This window comes from Salmo trutta, chromosome 17 (assembly GCF_901001165.1).
Source record: "Salmo trutta chromosome 17, fSalTru1.1, whole genome shotgun sequence".
Taxonomy (NCBI): Eukaryota; Metazoa; Chordata; class Actinopteri; order Salmoniformes; family Salmonidae; genus Salmo; species Salmo trutta.
Window position 1 is genome coordinate 3,708,718 of NC_042973.1, and position 18,411 is coordinate 3,727,128.

The following is an 18,411-nucleotide window of genomic DNA, read 5'->3' on the forward strand; positions in this document are numbered from 1 at the left end:
TGTATCTGTTGTCTGTATGGGACAGTGAGTGGCTGTACCTGTTGTCTGTATGGGACAGTGAGTGGCTGTACCTGTTGTCTGTATGGGACAGAGTGACTGTACCTGTTGTCTGTATGGGACAGAGTGGCTGTACCTGTTGTCTGTATGGGACAGTGAGTGGCTGTATCTGTTGTCTGTATGGAACAGAGTGACTGTACCTGTTGTCTGTATGGGACAGTGAGTGACTGTACCTGTTGTCTGTATGGGACAGAGTGACTGTACCTGTTGTCTGTATGGGACAGAGTGACTGTACCTGTTGTCTGTATGGGACAGTGAGTGACTGTACCTGTTGTCTGTATGGGACAGAGTGACTGTACCTGTTGTCTGTATGGGACAGAGTGACTGTACCTGTTGTCTGTATGGGACGGTGAGTGACTGTACCTGTTGTCTGTATAGGACAGTGAGTGACTGTATCTGTTGTCTGTATGGGACAGAGTGACTGTACCTGTTGTCTGTATGGGACAGTGAGTGACTGTACCTGTTGTCTGTATGGGACAGAGTGGCTGTACCTGTTGTCTGTATGGGACAGAGTGACTGTACCTGTTGTCTGTATGGGACAGTGAGTGACTGTACCTGTTGTCTGTATGGGACAGAGTGACTGTACCTGTTGTCTGTATGGGACAGAGTGACTGTACCTGTTGTCTGTATGGGACAGAGTGACTGTACCTGTTGTCTGTATGGGACAGAGTGACTGTATCTGTTGTCTGTATGGGACAGAGTGACTGTACCTGTTGTCTGTATGGGACAGAGTGACTGTACCTGTTGTCTGTATGGGACAGAGTGACTGTACCTGTTGTCTGTATGGGACAGAGTGACTGTACCTGTTGTCTGTATGGGACAGAGAGTGACTGTACCTGTTGTCTGTATGGGACAGAGTGGCTGTACCTGTTGTCTGTATGGGACAGAGTGACTGTACCTGTTGTCTGTATGGGACGGTGAGTGACTGTACCTGTTGTCTGTATAGGACAGTGAGTGACTGTATCTGTTGTCTGTATGGGACAGAGTGACTGTACCTGTTGTCTGTATGGGACAGTGAGTGACTGTACCTGTTGTCTGTATGGGACAGAGTGGCTGTACCTGTTGTCTGTATGGGACAGAGTGACTGTACCTGTTGTCTGTATGGGACAGTGAGTGACTGTACCTGTTGTCTGTATGGGACAGAGTGACTGTACCTGTTGTCTGTATGGGACAGAGTGACTGTACCTGTTGTCTGTATGGGACAGAGTGACTGTATCTGTTGTCTGTATGGGACAGAGTGACTGTACCTGTTGTCTGTATGGGACAGAGTGACTGTACCTGTTGTCTGTATGGGACAGAGTGACTGTACCTGTTGTCTGTATGGGACAGAGAGTGACTGTACCTGTTGTCTGTATGGGACAGAGTGACTGTACCTGTTGTCTGTATGGGACAGAGTGACTGTACCTGTTGTCTGTATGGGACAGAGTGACTGTATCTGTTGTCTGTATGGGACAGAGTGACTGTACCTGTTGTCTGTATGGGACAGAGTGACTGTACCTGTTGTCTGTATGGGACAGAGTGACTGTACCTGTTGTCTGTATGGGACAGAGTGACTGTATCTGTTGTCTGTATGGGACAGAGTGACTGTACCTGTTGTCTGTATGGGACAGAGTGACTGTACCTGTTGTCTGTATGGGACAGAGTGACTGTACCTGTTGTCTGTATGGAACAGAGTGACTGTACCTGTTGTCTGTATGGGACAGAGTGGCTGTACCTGTTGTCTGTATGGGACAGAGTGACTGTACCTGTTGTTGTCGTTCTCTGCTCTCTTCACTGCAGCTCTGAGCTCCTGGTTGGAGGTGTGGATGGCCTCCTTTTCTCGGATCTCGTCCCCCAGCAGCCTCCTGAGGTCCAGCACCTCCTTCCTCTGGTCGTCCCTCTCTTGAGCCACCTCCATCAGTTCCCTGTGGGCCTCCATCAGCTCTTCCCGCCCTGCATCCCGCACATCCACTGCCTGCTGGAGGTCCCGCCGAAGACCCTCCACCTAGCAGGACCAGGGAAGGGAGATGAGAGCATGAGGAACGAGGAAGTGGGCATGGCGAAGGAGCTCATTGAGGCTTCAAACCAGAGATGAATGCCGGAGCACTCGAACCCAAGAGACCAAGTCAGGGCTTGATTCAATCCGTATAGCAGAAGTCCCGCTTTATAGCGTGATTGCAAAGGCAGTGTTTACTGTGTATGCAGTCTCCGCGAACGCAGAAACATCGTCTCAACATTTTTATTGCACTATAGCGCAGATCTTCTGCGATACGGATTGAATCTAGGCCCAAGACTGCTTCAAATTAACCAGACCGAGGAAGGCAGGACGGGGGGGACGGGGGGGACGGCGGTGGGGGGGGGGGGGGGGGCATGATGTTTACACAGGTCACATGATATGTTTTCTTCTCATCAATTCTAATCCTCTCCCCTTCCAGCCCATCATACTTTATTTCAGGGGAAAAGGGGGGAACGGAGAAGAACCTGGGTTCAAACACTATTCAAAATCATTCATAAACTTTGAGCGTTTGATTTAGTCTGCCTGAAGTGCGAGATGGACATATTGGACTACTGCATTGGTTCCATTGTGCCAGCCCAACCTCGATCAAGCACATCTAAAGTATTGGGAATAATTCAAATACTATTTGAATCCAGGTCTGGAGGGTAGAAGGAGAGCCCTCTGATTGTGGTCCCTCAAGTAGATGAGAGTGAAGCTAGGAGGAACCTGTCCCGTCCCATCGGAGCCTGTCTCTCCCCTACAGCAGGAGAGACAATAAACACTGTCTCAACTGGCTTATTTACACTAGGGGTTAACTCAAACTGTGATTTCATTATATTACCAAGAGCTCTCTATCTCTCTCTCTCTCTCTCCTCTCTCTCTCTCTCTCTCTCTCTCTCTTTCTCTCTCTCTCTCTCTCTCTCTCTCTCTCTCTCTCTCTCTCTCTGTCTCTCTCTCTCTCTCTCTCTCTCTGTCTCTCTCTCTCTCTCTAATTTAAGGCCTTCAATAGCATGGGAAGCATATGTTTACATTGCCAAAGCAAGTGAAATAGATAATAAACAAAAGTGAAATAAACAATAAAAAAATGTAAGGTAAACATTACACTCACAAAAGTTCCAAAAGAATAAAGACATTACAGATGTCATATTATGTGGAAATAGTTAAAGTACAAAAGGGAAAATTAATAAACATAAATATGGGTTGTATTTATGATGGTGTTTGTTCTTCACTGGTTGACCTTTTCTTGTGGCAACAGGTCACACATCTTGCTGCTGTGATGTCACACTGTGGTATTTCACCCAGTAGATATGGGAGTTTATTTCTCTCTCTCTCTCTTTATCTCTCCTCTGTCTTTCTTTCTCCTTTTCTCTCTCTTTCTCTCTCTACCTTCCTTATCTCTCTCCCTCTTTCTGTTCCCCCCCTCTCTCTCTCTCTCTCTCTCTCATCCCTCTCTCTCTCTCTCTCTCTCTCTCTCTCTCTCTCTCTCATGCCCTCACTCTCTCTCTCTCCCTCTCTCTCTCCCCTCTACCCCCCCATTTTGTCCCCTTGTTGTACTTTCTCACTCTGCTCTGACATTGTCAGACATGAGACTCCTGAGCCTGGATTAGTCAAATAATCAAACAAGGGAAGAGCAAGGAGGTTCTGCCATGTCTGACAGTGTGGTTATAGCTCTCTCAGAGACAGTCTGCGTACCAAATGCCACCCTATTAAGTGCACTACTTTTGACTCACACCCTGTATGGGCTCTGGTCCAAAATAGTGCACTATAAACATAAGGGAATAGGCTGCCATTTGAGACGTAGCATCCTGAACACAGGGACCACCAGCACCATACTCCTTCTCTCTCATTCTTCACAGTCTGAATTTACTCCTAGACTCAGATAGAGTGAAGGAGGAGAGACAACACTAGAGTTAAAACAGGCGAACAGCTCAAGATCCAGTTCTAAGCTTCCCACTTAGATAAACAACCTCTTATTTCAAGAGAGACCTGGTTCCTGTTTACTGTTTCCTGTTTCCTGTTGTTTGAATATGAACCACAGTCAGGTCAGGGATATAAAACACTGGAGTGATAGTCAACAAGGTGTTGAGTTTGTGTTAGGAGTAGGAGTGTACTGAATTATAATTCTATTAAAAACATAAAAACATATGTTTTAAGTGAGATAGGCACTGGTCTAAGGCCTAATAAGAAGGGAAATTCATGAGCACCATGATGCCTACTCCACCCATGCTCTACCAAGGTTTTACAGCACCACGATGCCCACTCCACCCATGCTCTACCAAGGTTTTACAGCACCACAATGCCTACTCCACCCATGCTCTACCAAGGTTTCACAGCACCACGATGCCTACTCCACCCATGCTCTACCAAGGTTTTACAGCATCGTGATGCCTTCTCCACCCATGCTCTACCAAGGTTTTACAGCATCATGATGCCTACTCCACCCATGCTCTACCAAGGTTTTACAGCACCACGATGCCTACTCCACCCATGCTCTACCAAGGTTTTACAGCACCACGATGCCTACTCCACCCATGCTCTACCAAGCAGTGATGCTATCAACAGCAGTGATACTATCAACAACAGTGATACTATCAAGGGCATTGATACTATCAACAGCAGTGATACTGACATTTGGTACTTTAACGCACGCACGCATTTATCACTCCTCCCTGCTCCGTTATCAGATAAGTTATGGAAAATGTAAGTTTGAATAGGTAATTGATTAATTAATTAGTGTTAATTGTTCTGAGGGGAGGGGATACCCCTATAAAAGGAGCCTCTCTTTCAGTTCATTGAGAGACATTTTGGATTGAGCTGTGGATGGGGCAGCATTATTTTTAGCTGTCCCATAAGGTATACGTTTGATGGCAGTTGTCATGGGTGTCATAAGGATTGGACCAAGGCGCAGCGGGTAAAGTGCTCATCTTCAACACTTAAACAAAATAAACAAACGACGATAACAGTACCATAAGGCTCCCAGGCTATACAGAAAATAACCACCCACAAAACACAAGTGAAACAAACACAACTAAATATGGCCTCCAATTAGTGACAACGACAACCAGCTGCCTCTAATTGGAGGTCATTGCCAAAAACCCAACATAGAAATAGAAAACTAGATATAAACATAGAAATAGAGAACATAGAACCTAAACCCCAAAAAACACAGAAACACACAAAACAAACACCCCTTGCCACGCCCTGACCAAACTACAATGACAAACAACCCCTTTTACTGGTCAGGACGTGACAGCAGTACTGTTGTTTTTGTTCCGGAATCACTATGTAAATAAACACCCAGAAGCACAGAAAAACTTTTGCGGCTCCGCCATCTTTTTTATTTTGATAGAGGTTAGGTTTTCCAGTTTATCCTTCTGGCCTACTCTACGTGTCACGCTCTGACCTAGGAGAGCTGTGTTTTTCTTGTTTAGTTAGGTCAGGGTGTGATAGGTGGGTGGGCATTCTATGTTTTCGTTTTCTATGTTTTGGCCAGGTATGGTTTCCAATCAGAGGCAGCTGTCTATCGTTGTCTCTGATTGGAGGCCATACTTAGGCAGCCTGTTTTTCATGTGTTGGTGTAGGTAGTTGTTTTCCGTTTTGTCAAGTGTACCTGACGGAACTGTTGGCTGTCGTTTTGTTGTTTTTGGTTAAGTGTTTAATTAAAGAAAAGTATAAGCACTCTACATGCCGCACCTTGGTCCCCTTTATACGACCCCCATTACAGAACTACCCACCATGATTGGATCAAGCGGCGTGCCCAGGCAGAAATGGACACCTGGTCACATAAGGAGTGGACGGAGAGGAGAAACTGGACTTGGGGCCAGGTAATCGAGCAATATCGGAGCCTACCTGGGAAGAACGAGAGGCAGCCCCCCCCAAAAATGTTGGGGGGGCACACGGGTAGTTTGGCTGGGCCAGGGGTGAGGCCTGAGTCAACTCCCCGTGCTTTTTGTGGTGAGCATGTGCCTGCCTCTCGCACTCTCTCTCCAGTGCGCCTCCATAATCCAGTACATCCTGTGCCTGTTCTTCGCACTCTCCCTCCAGTTCGCATCCATAACCCTGTACGGCCGGTGCCTGCTTTGAGCACTCGGTCCTCAGTGCATCTCCCCAGTCCGGTGAGACCTGTTCCAGCTCCACGAATAAAGCCTCCAGTGATAATCGATGGTCCGAAGCCTGTAGAGATGATCCATGGCACTAAGCCTCTAGTGATGATCCATGGCCCGGAGCCTGTAGGGATATTCCATGGCACGAAGCCTGCAGAGGTAATCCTTGCCAAAAAGCCTGGAGGGATTATAAATGGTCCGGAGCCTATAGGGATAAACCATGGCATGAAGCCTGTAGGAATAATCCATGGCCCGGCACCTGTAGAGATAATCCATGGTAAGAAGCCTCCAGTGATGATCCATGGTGCGGAACCAGTAGAGATGATCCATGGCATGGAGCCAGCAGCAACGGTCACTAGTCCGGAACCTATTATGACGCCTCCCAGTCCGGAGCCTCCAGCGACGCTCTTCAGTCCGGAGCCTCCAGCGACGCTCTTCAGTCCGGAGCCTCCAGCGACGCTCCTCAGTCCGGAGTCTCCAGCGACGCTCCCCAATCCGGAGCCTCCAGCGACGCTCCCCAATCCGGAGCCTCCAGCGACGCTCCCCAGTCCGGAGCCTCCAGCGACGGTCTGCAGCCCGGAGCCTCCAGCGGCGGTCTGCAGCCCGGAGCCTTCAGCGGCCGTCTGCAGCCCGGAGCTTTCAGCGGCGGTCTGCAGCCCGGAGCTTTCAGCGGCGGTCTGCAGCCCGGAGCCTTCAGCGGCGGTCTGCAGCCCGGAGCTTTCAGCGGCGGCCTTCAGCTCGGAGCTTTCAGCGGCGGCCTTCAGCTCAGAGTCTTCAGCGGCGGCCTTCAGCTCAGAGTCTTCAGAGGCGGTTGGCGTATCAGAGCCTCCGGCGATGACCCACGGTCTGGTTCCTCCGGACACACAGAAGCGGGGAGATCAGTGGGCGGGGGGAGGTTCTACGCCCGGAGTGTTTAATTAAAGAAAAGTATGAGCACTCTACACGCTGCGCCTTGGTCCCCTTTATACGACCCCTGTTACACTACGTGACAATAACACAGCACTAAAAGTTAAGTAAACATACACAATGACAAATTGCAACAGAGATAATGTAGTAATTTGTATATATTTAATATTAACAGCTGATTTTCAAGAGGGAAGCGAAAAACCAGAAGCCCATTTAAGCCAATATGGAATAAACTGGAAAACACTTCCCTGATCTCTCTTAAAACTTCTTTGGGCTTGGGGGCAGTATTTTGACGTCTGGATGAAAAGCGTGCCCAAAGTAAACTGCCTGTTACTCAGGCCCAGAAGCTAGGATATGCATATAATTGGTAGATTTGGATAGAAAACACTCTAACATTTCTAACACTGTTAAAATAATGTCTGTGAGTATAACATAACTGATATGGCAGGCAAAAACCCAAGGACAAACCATCCAGTAAGAAAAAAAAAAATCAGTCTACCACTGTTTCCAATGGCTGTCATGTTTAATATGAAGGGAAAACTCCCCAGATTGTATTTCCTAGGGCTTCCACTAGATGTCAACAGACTTTAGAAAGAGTTTCAGGCTTGTTTTTGAAAAAATTAGCTAGAATTTGTAGTTTTTCTAAGTGGCTCCCATTTTGGCTGTAGTGTTTCATGCGTGTGGATGAGAGCGCGTTCTTTGTTGTTTATCTCCGGTAAAGACAATAACGATTCTCCGTCTTAAATTTTATCGTTTATTTACATATTAGGGTACCTGAGGTTTGATTATAAATGTTGTTTGACATGTTTGAGAAGTTTATTGGTAACGTTTGGGATTCATTTTGTATGCATTTTGAAGGAGGGAAACCGGTGGATTATTGAATGAAGCGCGCCAGCTAACTGAGTTTTTGGGGATATAAAGAAGGACTTTATCGAACAAAAGGTCCATTTGTGATGTGGCTGGGACCTTTTGGAGTGCCAACAGAAGAAGATCTTCAAAGGTAAGGCATTTATTTTATCGCTATTTCTGACTTTTGTGACGCACCTGCCTGGTTGAGTTTTCTTTTTTTATGCTTTTGTGTGCGGGGCGCTGTCCTCAGATAATTGCATAGTGTGCTTTCGCCATAAAGCCTTTTTGAAATCTGACACAGCGGCTGGATTAACAAGAAGTTAAGCTTTTTTCTGATGTATGACACTTGTATTTTCATGAATGTTAAATATGACTATTTCTGTAATTTGAATTTCGCGCTCTGCAATTTCACCGGATGTTGTCGAGGTGGGTCGCTAGTGGAACGCCTGCACCAGAAAGGTTAAGACAATCGAGCAAGCTCCTGGAAAATACACAAATAATCAACATGTACCCATTTAACTATTTACATGAAAATGTACCTTATAGTTTACTGAAGAAAGGCCTAGCACTACATTACCTGTAAACAAAGGTGAGTTATCACAAAATATACAATTTACAACCAAATTAACATTCATCAGATATAGTCAGCTATAGTGAATACAATTCAGGGATGGCCACAATTGCTCTTGACAAGCTACAGGTTTATACAGACTTTTTTTGTTCAAGCCCAGTTCGTCCACATCTGATTCTACTATTCATGGTCTCGATGAACAGCTGAGGTCTGGATCAACAGCTGAGGTCTGGATGAACAGCGGAGGTCTGGATCAACAGCTGAGGTCTGGATCAACAGCTGAGGTCTGGATCAACAACTGAGGTCTGGATCAACAGCGGAGGTCTGGATCAACAGCGGAGGTCTGGATGAACAGCGGAGGTCTGGATGAACCGCTAAGGTCTGGATGTACAGCTCAGTGGTAGAATCAGGTGTGGGAGCACTGGGCTTGAACAGAAAAGCTTGTATAACGCTCTTGCTGATCAAGAGCAATTTGATAACTCCTTATACAAACACTGCAACAAATGACAGACTGCTGAGAAACACCTGTGAAATACAGTCATTAGCCTCTTGATAAGAATTTAAGCTTTCTGCCAATATCCGATATACTACTGTTCAAAAGTTTGGGGTCACTTAGAAATGTGATTGTTTTTGAAAGAAAAGCAAATTTTTTGTCCATTAAAATAACATAAAATTGATCAGAAATACAGTGTAGACATTGTTAATGTTGTAAATAACTAGCTGGAAACGGTAGATTTTTAATTGTATATCTACATAGGCGTATAGAGGCTCATTATCAGCAACCATCACTCCTGTATTCCAATGGCACGTTGTGTTAGCTAATCCAAGTTTATCATTTTAAAAGGCTAATTGATCATTAGAAAACCCTTTTGCAATTATGTCAGCACAGCAGAACTGTTGTTCTGATTAAAGAAGCAATAAAACTGGCCTTCTTTAGACAAGTTGAGTATCTGGAGCATCAGCATTTGTGGGTTCGGTTACAGGCTCAAAATGGCCGGAAACAAAGAACTTTCTTCTGAAACTCGTCAGTCTATTCTTGTTCTGAGAAATGATGGCTATTCCATGCGAGAAGTTGCCAAGAAACTGAAGATCTCGTACAACGCTGTGTACTACTCCCTTCACAGAATAGCGCAAATTGGCTCTAACCAGAATAGAAAGAGGAGTGGGAGGCCCCGGTGCACGACTGAGCAAGAGGACAAGTACATTAGAGTGTCTAGTTTGAGAAACAGACGCCTCACAAGTCCTCAACTGGCAGCTTCATTAAATAGTACCCGCAAAACACCAGTCTCAACGTCAACAGTGAAGAGGCGACTCCGGGATGCTGGCCTTCTAGTTTTATTGCTTCGTTAATCAGAACAACAGTTTTCAGCTGTGCTAACATAATTGCAAAAAGGTTTTCTAATGATCAATTCGCCTTTTAAAATGATAAACTTGGATTAACTAACACAACGTGCCATTGGAATACAGGAGTGATGGTTGCTGATAATGGGGCTCTGTACGCCTATGTAGATAAACCATAAATAATCAGCCGTTTCCAGCTACAATAGTCATTTACAACATTAACAATGTCTACACTGTATTTCTGAATTATTTTATTTTATTTTAATGGACAAAAAATGTTAGCTTTTCTTTCAAAAACAAGGACATTTCTAAGTGACCCCAAACTTTTGAACGGTAGTGCATGTCTATGTCCTGGGAAATGTTCAAGTTACTGACAACCTCATGCTAATCACATTAGCCTACGTTAGCTCAACCGTCCCGTGGGGAGGAGGGGGGGGGGACACAGCGATCCTAAAGAACTGTTAAACAAGTACAAAACTCTTAAGAAAAATTGTAGACATATTTACACGTCTGAAATTGGATAGGTGCTCTAAATCCCTGAATCCAAAGCTTCAGATACAAATGTCCTAAGTAATGTTGTGCACAGTTGTTCGAGTCCAGTAAAAGAACACTTATGTCCTCATTTAAAAACGGCAGTATAAATATGAAAACCGGTGGGAGAACTCACAGATGTGGAACGGAACATAAATGTGAAGTATTGATAGTGTGTAGTACCATGTGTACTGCGTTCATTTGAATTGGCAAGAAGTTGTTTGTCAGTTCCACATGGGCCCAGCTTGCATTTCTCCGTGACAGGCGAAATTCCCACAATCCACCACTCTGCCATAAAGCACTGTGTCCCTGGGCTGTCTCCGTAAGGATGGCGTTGCATCTCACGGATGAGGGCAATGACCTCTTTCTTCCTTGAGAGTCTGAGTGCTGGTCTCTTCTCCGTTCTAGCAAGACACACGCAATAGTACACACCACCACTCTCACTGCCACTTGCCTGCCACTCCACCAACACAAAGGCTCCACCAAGAGCCACCTGATAAATGGATATAAGCACTGAGACTCTCTGGTTACCTAGGCAAGTTCCCTAGGTAACCAGAGAGTGAGAGAGGGAAGGACTGCTAACTAGTGTACGTCCCAAATGGTGAACTGGTGAAAACTATTTCCTAGTGTACTATTCTGATCAGGGTCTATTTCCTAGTGTACTATTGTGATCAGGGCCTATTTCCTAGTGTACTATTGTGATCAGGGTCTATTTCCTAGTGTACTATTGTGATCAGGGCCTATTTCCTAGTGTACTATTGTGATCAGGGTCTACACAGCTCTGGTGAAAAGTAGTGACCTATACAGGGAATAGGGTGGCATTTAAGACTGCTGACCTTCTGTCTTAAGGAGGAAACCGGACAGCCTCTCCCTCACCTCTCCCTCACCCCTCCCTCACCTCTCCCTCACCCCTCCCTCACCTCTCCCTCACCCCACTCCTCACCTCTCCCTCACCCCACTCCTCACCCCTCCCTCCCTCCCTCACCTCTCCCTCACCCCTCCCTCCCTCACCCCACACCTCACCTCTCCCTCACCCCACTCCTCACCTCTCCCTCACCCCACTCCTCACCTCTCCCTCACCTCTCCCTCACCCCACTCCTCACCTCCCCCTCACCCCACTCCTCACCCCTCCCTCACCCCACTCCTCACCTCTCCCTCACCCCACTCCTGACCTCTCCCTCACCCCACTCCTCACCTCTCCCTCACCCCACTCCTCACATCTCCCCTACCCCTCCCTCACCCCACTCCTCACCTCTCCCTCACCCCTCTCCTCACCTCTCCCTCACCCCTCTCCTCACCCCTCCCTCCCTCCCTCACCCCACTCCTAACCCCTCCCACACCAACACTCCTCATTCTCCCTCACCCTCCTCACCCCTCACACAACCCCACTTCTCACCCCACCCTCACCCCTCTATCTAGTCACAGTACTATCATCTATCTAGTCACAGTACTATCATCTATCTAGTCACAGTACTATCATCTATCTAGTCACAGTATTATCATCTATCTAGTCACAGTACTATCATCTATCTAGTCACAGTACTATCATCTATCTAGTCACAGTACTATCATCTATCTAGTCACAGTACTATCATCTATCTCGTCACAGCCATCTATCTAGTCACAGTACTATCATCTATCTCGTCACAGTACTATCATCTATCTAGTCACAGCCATCTATCTAGTCACAGTACTATCATCTATCTAGTCACAGTACTATCATCTATCTAGTCACAGTACTATCATCTATCTAGTCACAGTACTATCATCTATCTAGTCACAGCCATCTATCTAGTCACAGTACTATCATCTATCTAGTCACAGTACTATCATCTATCTAGTCACAGTACTATTATCTATCTAGTCACAGTACTATCATCTATCTAGACACAGTACTATCATCTATCTAGTCACAGCCATCTATCTAGTCACAGTACTATCATATAGGAGATGGTGAGGCAAAGAGAAGAGGGTGAGTGAGGGAGGGTGAGGCAGAGAGGAGAGGGTGAGGCAGGGAGGGAGGAGAGGGTGAGGCAGAGAGGGAGGTGATGGAGGGAGAGGGAGCGAGGAGAGTGTTAAGGAGGGAGGAAAGGGTGAGGGAGGGAGGGAGGAGAGAGTGAGGGAGGAGAGAGTGAAGGAGGGAGGAGAGGGTTAAGGAGGGAGAAGAGAGGGAGGGAGGGAGGGAGGGAGGGAGGGAGGGAGGGAGGGAGGGAGGGAGGGAGGGAGGGAGGGAGGGAGGGAGGGAGGGAGGGAGGAGAGAGTGAGGGAGGCAGGGAGGAGAGGGTGAGGGAGGGAGGGAGGAGAGGGTGAGGGAGGGAGAGGGAGCGAGGAGAGTGTTAAGGAGGGAGGAAAGGATGAGGGAGGGAGTGAGGGAGGAGAGAGTGAAGGAGGGAGGAGAGGGTTAAGGAGCGAGGAGAGAGGGAGGGAGGAGAGAGTGAAGAGAGGGTTAAGGAGGGAGGACAGAAGGAGGGAGGGAGGGAGGGAGAGAGGAGAGAGTGAGTGAGGGAGGGAGGAGAGAGTGAGGGAGGGAGGGAGGAGAGGGTGAGGGTGGGAGGAAAGAGTGAAGGAGGGAGGAGAAGGTGAGGGAGGGGAGAGGGAGGGAGGAGAGAGTGAAGGAGGGAGGGAGAGGGAGGGAGGAGATAGTGAAGGAGGGAGGGAGAGGGAGGGAGGAGAGAGTGAAGGAGGGAGGAGAGAGGGAGGGAGGAGAGAGTGAAGGAGGGAGGGAGAGGGAGGGAGGAGAGAGTGAAGGAGGGAGGGAGAGGGAGGGAGGAGAGAGTGAAGGAGGGAGGAGAGAGGGAGGGAGGAGAGAGTGAAGGAGGGAGGGAGGAGGGAGGGAGGAGAGAGTGAAGGAGGGAGGGAGAGGGAGGGAGGAGAGAGTGAAGGAGGGAGGAGAGAGGGAGGGAGGAGAGAGTGAAGGAGGGAGTTTCTTCTTTTCACATGGTTGTAGAATAACTAGAAGGAGAACACTTTTTTTGTCCATTCAGTCGCAGGGAAACAGAAATGTGTTCTGCTTCATTCCAACCCCTCTGGAGAACAAACACACACACAGAGGTTGGAGAGAGACAAGCAGTGGTAGCAGTAGTAGTAAAGATGGAGTGTCCCCTCACCTCAGTGCATGATTGATTAATTGATTAATTGATTTGAAAGGTCACTCACCTCATGTCGTGCTGTTCCTCTCTGCTGGTTGAGCTCTCTGACCTGCTCAGTCAGACTCTTCTCTGATGACTCATGGGAACTCAGAGACTCCTCGAAGCGAGAACGCAGGGACTGCAGCTCACACTGAAGACCTGATATAGTGTCCTAAAGAGATAGACGGAGAGAGGAAGGGAGGGGGGACTTGAGAAATTAAGAGATCAAGGGGTCAAGAGATCGATTTAAATATTTGTTTAAAAGATAGAGAGGAAAGAGCATATGACAGTCTTAACAATGTTTTAACAAGATATTTATTTCAAAAGTTGTTTCATTTTTCAATTTTGAATTAAAATCACTTCCAATTGACCCCAACCATCATGGTTCCCTACCTTGTCCTGTTCGTGAAGACTCAGAGCATCTCTCCTGCCTCTCTCCATCTCCAGCCCTGCTGTCTCCAGATCCTGCTGTAGGCCTGCCAGCCTCTCTGTCAGGGTTGCCTTCTCCCCCTCCTTCTGGGACAGAGCCTGGGCCATGGAAATAGAGTTACATTTACATTATTTAGCAGTGGTGTAAAGTACTTAAGTAAAAAATACTTGAAAGTACTACTTAAGTCGTTTTTTGGGGTATCTGTATTTTACTTTAATATTTATATTTTTGGCTACTTTTACTTCACTACATTCCTAAAGAAAAGTATGTACTTTTTACTCCGTACATTTTCCCTGACACCCAAAAGTACTTGTTACATATTGAATGCTAAGCAGGACAGAAAAATGGTCCGATTCACACACTTATCAAGAGAACATCCTTGGTCATCCCTACTGGCTCTGATCTGGAGGACTCACTAAACAGAGAACATCCTTGGTCATCCCTACTGCCTCTGATCTGGAGGACTCACTAAACAGAGAACATCCCTGGTCATCCCTACTGCCTCTGATCTGGAGGACTCACTAAACACAAATGCTTCATTGTAAATGATGTCTGAGTGTTGGAGCGTGCCACTGATTATCCGTACATTAACAAAAAAAAAAGAAAATGGTGCCGTCTGCTTTGCATAATACACTGCTCAAAAAAATAAAGGGAACACTTAAACAACACATCCTAGATCTGAATGAATGAAATAATCTTATTAAATACTTTTATCTTTACATAGTTGAATGTGCTGACAACAAAATCACACAAAAATAATCAATGGAAATCCAATTTATCAACCCATGGAGGTCTGGATTTGGAGTCACACTCAAAATTAAAGTGGAAAACCACACTACAGGCTGATCCAACTTTGATGTAATGTCCTTAAAACAAGTCAAAATGAGGCTCAGTAGTGTGTGTGGCCTCCACGTGCCTGTATGACCTCCCTACAACGCCTGGGCATGCTCCTGATGAGGTGGCGGATGGTCTCCTGAGGGATCTCCTCCCAGACCTGGACTAAAGCATCCGCCAACTCCTGGACAGTCTGTGGTGCAACGTGGCGTTGGTGGATGGAGCGAGACATGATGTCCCAGATGTGCTCAATTGGATTCAGGTCTGGGGAACGGGCGGGCCAGTCCATAGCATCAATGCCTTCCTCTTGCAGGAACTGCTGACACACTCCAGCCACATGAGGTCTAGCATTGTCTTGCATTAGGAGGAACCCAGGGCCAACCGCACCAGCATATGGTCTCACAAGGGATCTGAGGATCTCATCTCGGTACCTAATGGCAGTCAGGCTACCTCTGGCGAGCACATGGAGGGCTGTGCGGCCCCCCAAAGAAATGCCACCGCACACCATGACTGACCCACCGCCAAACCGGTCATGCTGGAGGATGTTGCAGGCAGCAGAACGTTCTCCACGTCGTCTCCAGACTCTGTCACGTCTGTCACACGTGCTCAGTGTGAACCTGCTTTCATCTGTGAAGAGCACAGGGCGCCAGTGGCGAATTTGCCAATCTTGGTGTTCTCTGGCAAATGCCAAACGTCCTGCACGGTCTTGGGCTGTAAGCACAACCCCCACCTGTGGACGTCGGGCCCTCATACCACCCTCATGGAGTCTGTTTCTGACCGTTTGAGCAGACACATGCACATTTGTGGCCTGCTGGAGGTCATTTTGCAGGGCTCTGGCAGTGCTCCTCCTTGCACAAAGGCGGAGGTAGCGGTCCTGCTGCTGGGTTGTTGCCCTCCTACGGCCTCCTCCACGTCTCCTGATGTACTGGCCTGTCTCCTGGTAGCGCCTCCATGCTCTGGACACTACGCTGACAGACACAGCAAACCTTCTTGCCACAGCTCGCATTGATGTGCCATCCTGGATGAGCTGCACTACCTGAGCCACTGAGAAGTGGTCTGTGGTCACCACCTGCAGACCCACTCCTTTATTGGGGGTGTCTTGCTAATTGCCTATAATTTCCACCTGTTGTCTATTCCATTTGCACAACAGCATGTGAAATGTATTGTCAATCAGTGTTGCTTCCTAAGTGGACAGTTTGATTTCACAGAAGTGTGATTGACTTGGAGTTACATTGTGTTGTTTAAGTGTTCCCTTTATTTTTTTGAGCAGTATATAAGGAATTTGAAATTATTTATATTTTTAACTTTTGATACTTAAGTATATTTAAAACCAAATACTTTTACACATTTACAAAACACCCTAGCAACACCAGGGCTACATGATGGGAATAGCTCTCGCTGTTTCCCCTGCCTTGCACGCACACACACACACACACACACACACACACACACACACACACACACAGACACACACACACGCACCTACCTGTTGTTTTGCGCTCTCGGCCTGCAGCAGGCTATTGTTGCAGACCTGTTGTAGCCTGACCATCTCTTCCTGCAGCTGCTGCAGCTCAGCCTGGCTCTGTAAACGCTGCTGCTCACAGTGTGACCGGAGCTGGGTCTCTGCACTCTCCCTCTGCAGGGTCAGGTCCACACACTGCTGTTCCTGTACATGACACGCACGCACACGCACGCACACGCACGCGCGCATGCACACACGCACGCACACACGCACGCACACGCGCACGCACACACGCACGCACACACACACACACACAATTGATTTGTTATGAATGAATGAACGGCAAAAATAAGGACAACATTTACAGATTGTCTGATGAGCATTTATGCAATGATCAGTCAGTTATGTACTGTACTGAAGAGATCAGTCAGTTATGTACTGTACTATAGAGATAAGTCAGTTATGTCGGGGCGGCAGGTTGCCCAGTGGTTAGAAGTGGCAGGTAGCCTAGTGGTTAGAAGTGGCAGGTTGCCTAGTGGTTAGCGCGTTGGGCCAGTAACTGAAAGGTTGCTGGATTGAATCCCCGAGGTGACAAGTTAAAAATCTGTCGTTCTGCCCCCTGAACAAGGCAGTTAACCCACTGTTCCCCGGTAGGCCGTCATTGTAAAATAAGAATTTGTTCATAACTGACTTGCCTAGTTTAAATAAAGGTTAAATAAAACATGTAAATGTATTGTAAGAGGAGTTTGATGGCGTTAACAGAACTGTTCCTCTCTAACAGCCCAGCTGTACTTTACCTTCTCATTGTGTTCCTGCTCCAGTTGTTCTCTGTGACTGTGTTCTCTGGCGCTGAGGGCTTTCTGGTGGTTCCTCTCTGTCTGAGCCAGCTTGGTTTCCAGTACCTCTCTCTCCTGCCCCGCCCGGGACACCTGCAGCTCAACCTCCGCCTTTAAACGGGCCACTTCGCCTGTACAGACACACAGCTTCACATCAATCTGTCATTTTACACTGATATTTATTTATAATGGATAATTCGCAACGCGGTCCTTTGAGCCGGAACTCAATGCATTCATGATTACCGCCATCTTTCAAACAAACAAAAAAAAATCATGAATTAGCAGAAAGGTTTCTCTCCTCCTCATCAGTGTCTATCAGAGCGGTGGCATGGTGTCCTCAGGTGTTATGGGTACCAAGCTGGTGTGACACCTACTCCCGATGCCTGCTGCACTGCTGCTTGGATCGTCTGCCCTGGCTTCTCTCCCCTTATCCGATACAGGTACCCCTGCCACACTCCCCCCTCTCTCCCGAGCTTCCGCTCGCCTCCATCACACACTCACTGTTGGGGCGAGTGACTCTGAACTTACAACGGCTAGCCCCAAGTGTGGCGTGGGTACCTGTACCAGATAAGGGGCGAGAGGCCAGTGACTCTTTGAACTTAGCCCCAAGTCGTTATTGTTTTTGTTATTGTACTTTATGCTATTTGCCTCATGACTCCTGCATGCTTTGTTGACTATGAACTTGCTCATATTCCCAACCGTGGGACAGACTATGTTTGTTCCTGACACTCATGACTCTTGACTCTCTATTGGTTACACAGCCTCCCATCCTATTCTAACCACCTCTCGTGGGCTTTGTATTCATAACAAAAAAAAAGAGTATCAGAGTTCTCCCTGTCTTCTGCCGTGCCCTGATTGTATTACTGCTGATGGTATCTGGAAATGTGCATGTACACCCTGGCCCATCTACTGTTGCTAGCCCCAATTCTGACTTGTTCTCTGATATCTGTTTCACTGATTTCTGCTCTCCTAAAAGCCTGGGTTTTCTGCACATTTTAACACTAAAAGCTTATTACCTAAAATGGACCAATTGAAAGTGTGGATTCACAGCTCCAATCCAGATGTGTTGGTCATTACTGAGACGTGGTTAAGGAAGAGTGTTTTGAATACTGATGTTATCCTTTCTGGTTATAACCTGTTTCAGCAAGACAGATCTTCCAAAGGTGGTGGAGTGGCAATCTTTACCAAGGATCACCTTCAGTGCTCAGTTGTCTCCACCGAGTCTGTCCCCCAAACAATTTGATTTGCTGGTTTTAAGCATTAAACTTTCAAATAGCTCTTTGTTGACTGTTGCTACTAAGTCTGAATTTGTCCTGCTAGGTGACCTAAACTGGGACATGCTTATACTACCTGACCAAGTCCTATAGCAATGGGACTCCCTAAATCTT

At 47.2% G+C, this 18,411-nt stretch overlaps 1 protein-coding gene across 1 annotated transcript in view; it reads right to left on the reverse strand.

The window, feature by feature from the left end:
* crocc2 (ciliary rootlet coiled-coil, rootletin family member 2) overlaps positions 1-18,411 on the reverse strand; it is a 157,023-nt gene that overhangs the window by 3,426 nt on the left and 135,186 nt on the right. The window contains exons 20-24 of the mRNA XM_029697372.1: positions 16,985-17,154; positions 16,212-16,391; positions 13,855-13,989; positions 13,490-13,633; positions 1,803-2,041 (exon numbers count right to left, since the gene is read on the reverse strand). Of these exons, the coding sequence (XP_029553232.1) occupies positions 1,803-2,041; positions 13,490-13,633; positions 13,855-13,989; positions 16,212-16,391; positions 16,985-17,154 (868 nt within the window). The remainder of the gene's footprint in view (positions 1-1,802; positions 2,042-13,489; positions 13,634-13,854; positions 13,990-16,211; positions 16,392-16,984; positions 17,155-18,411) is intronic.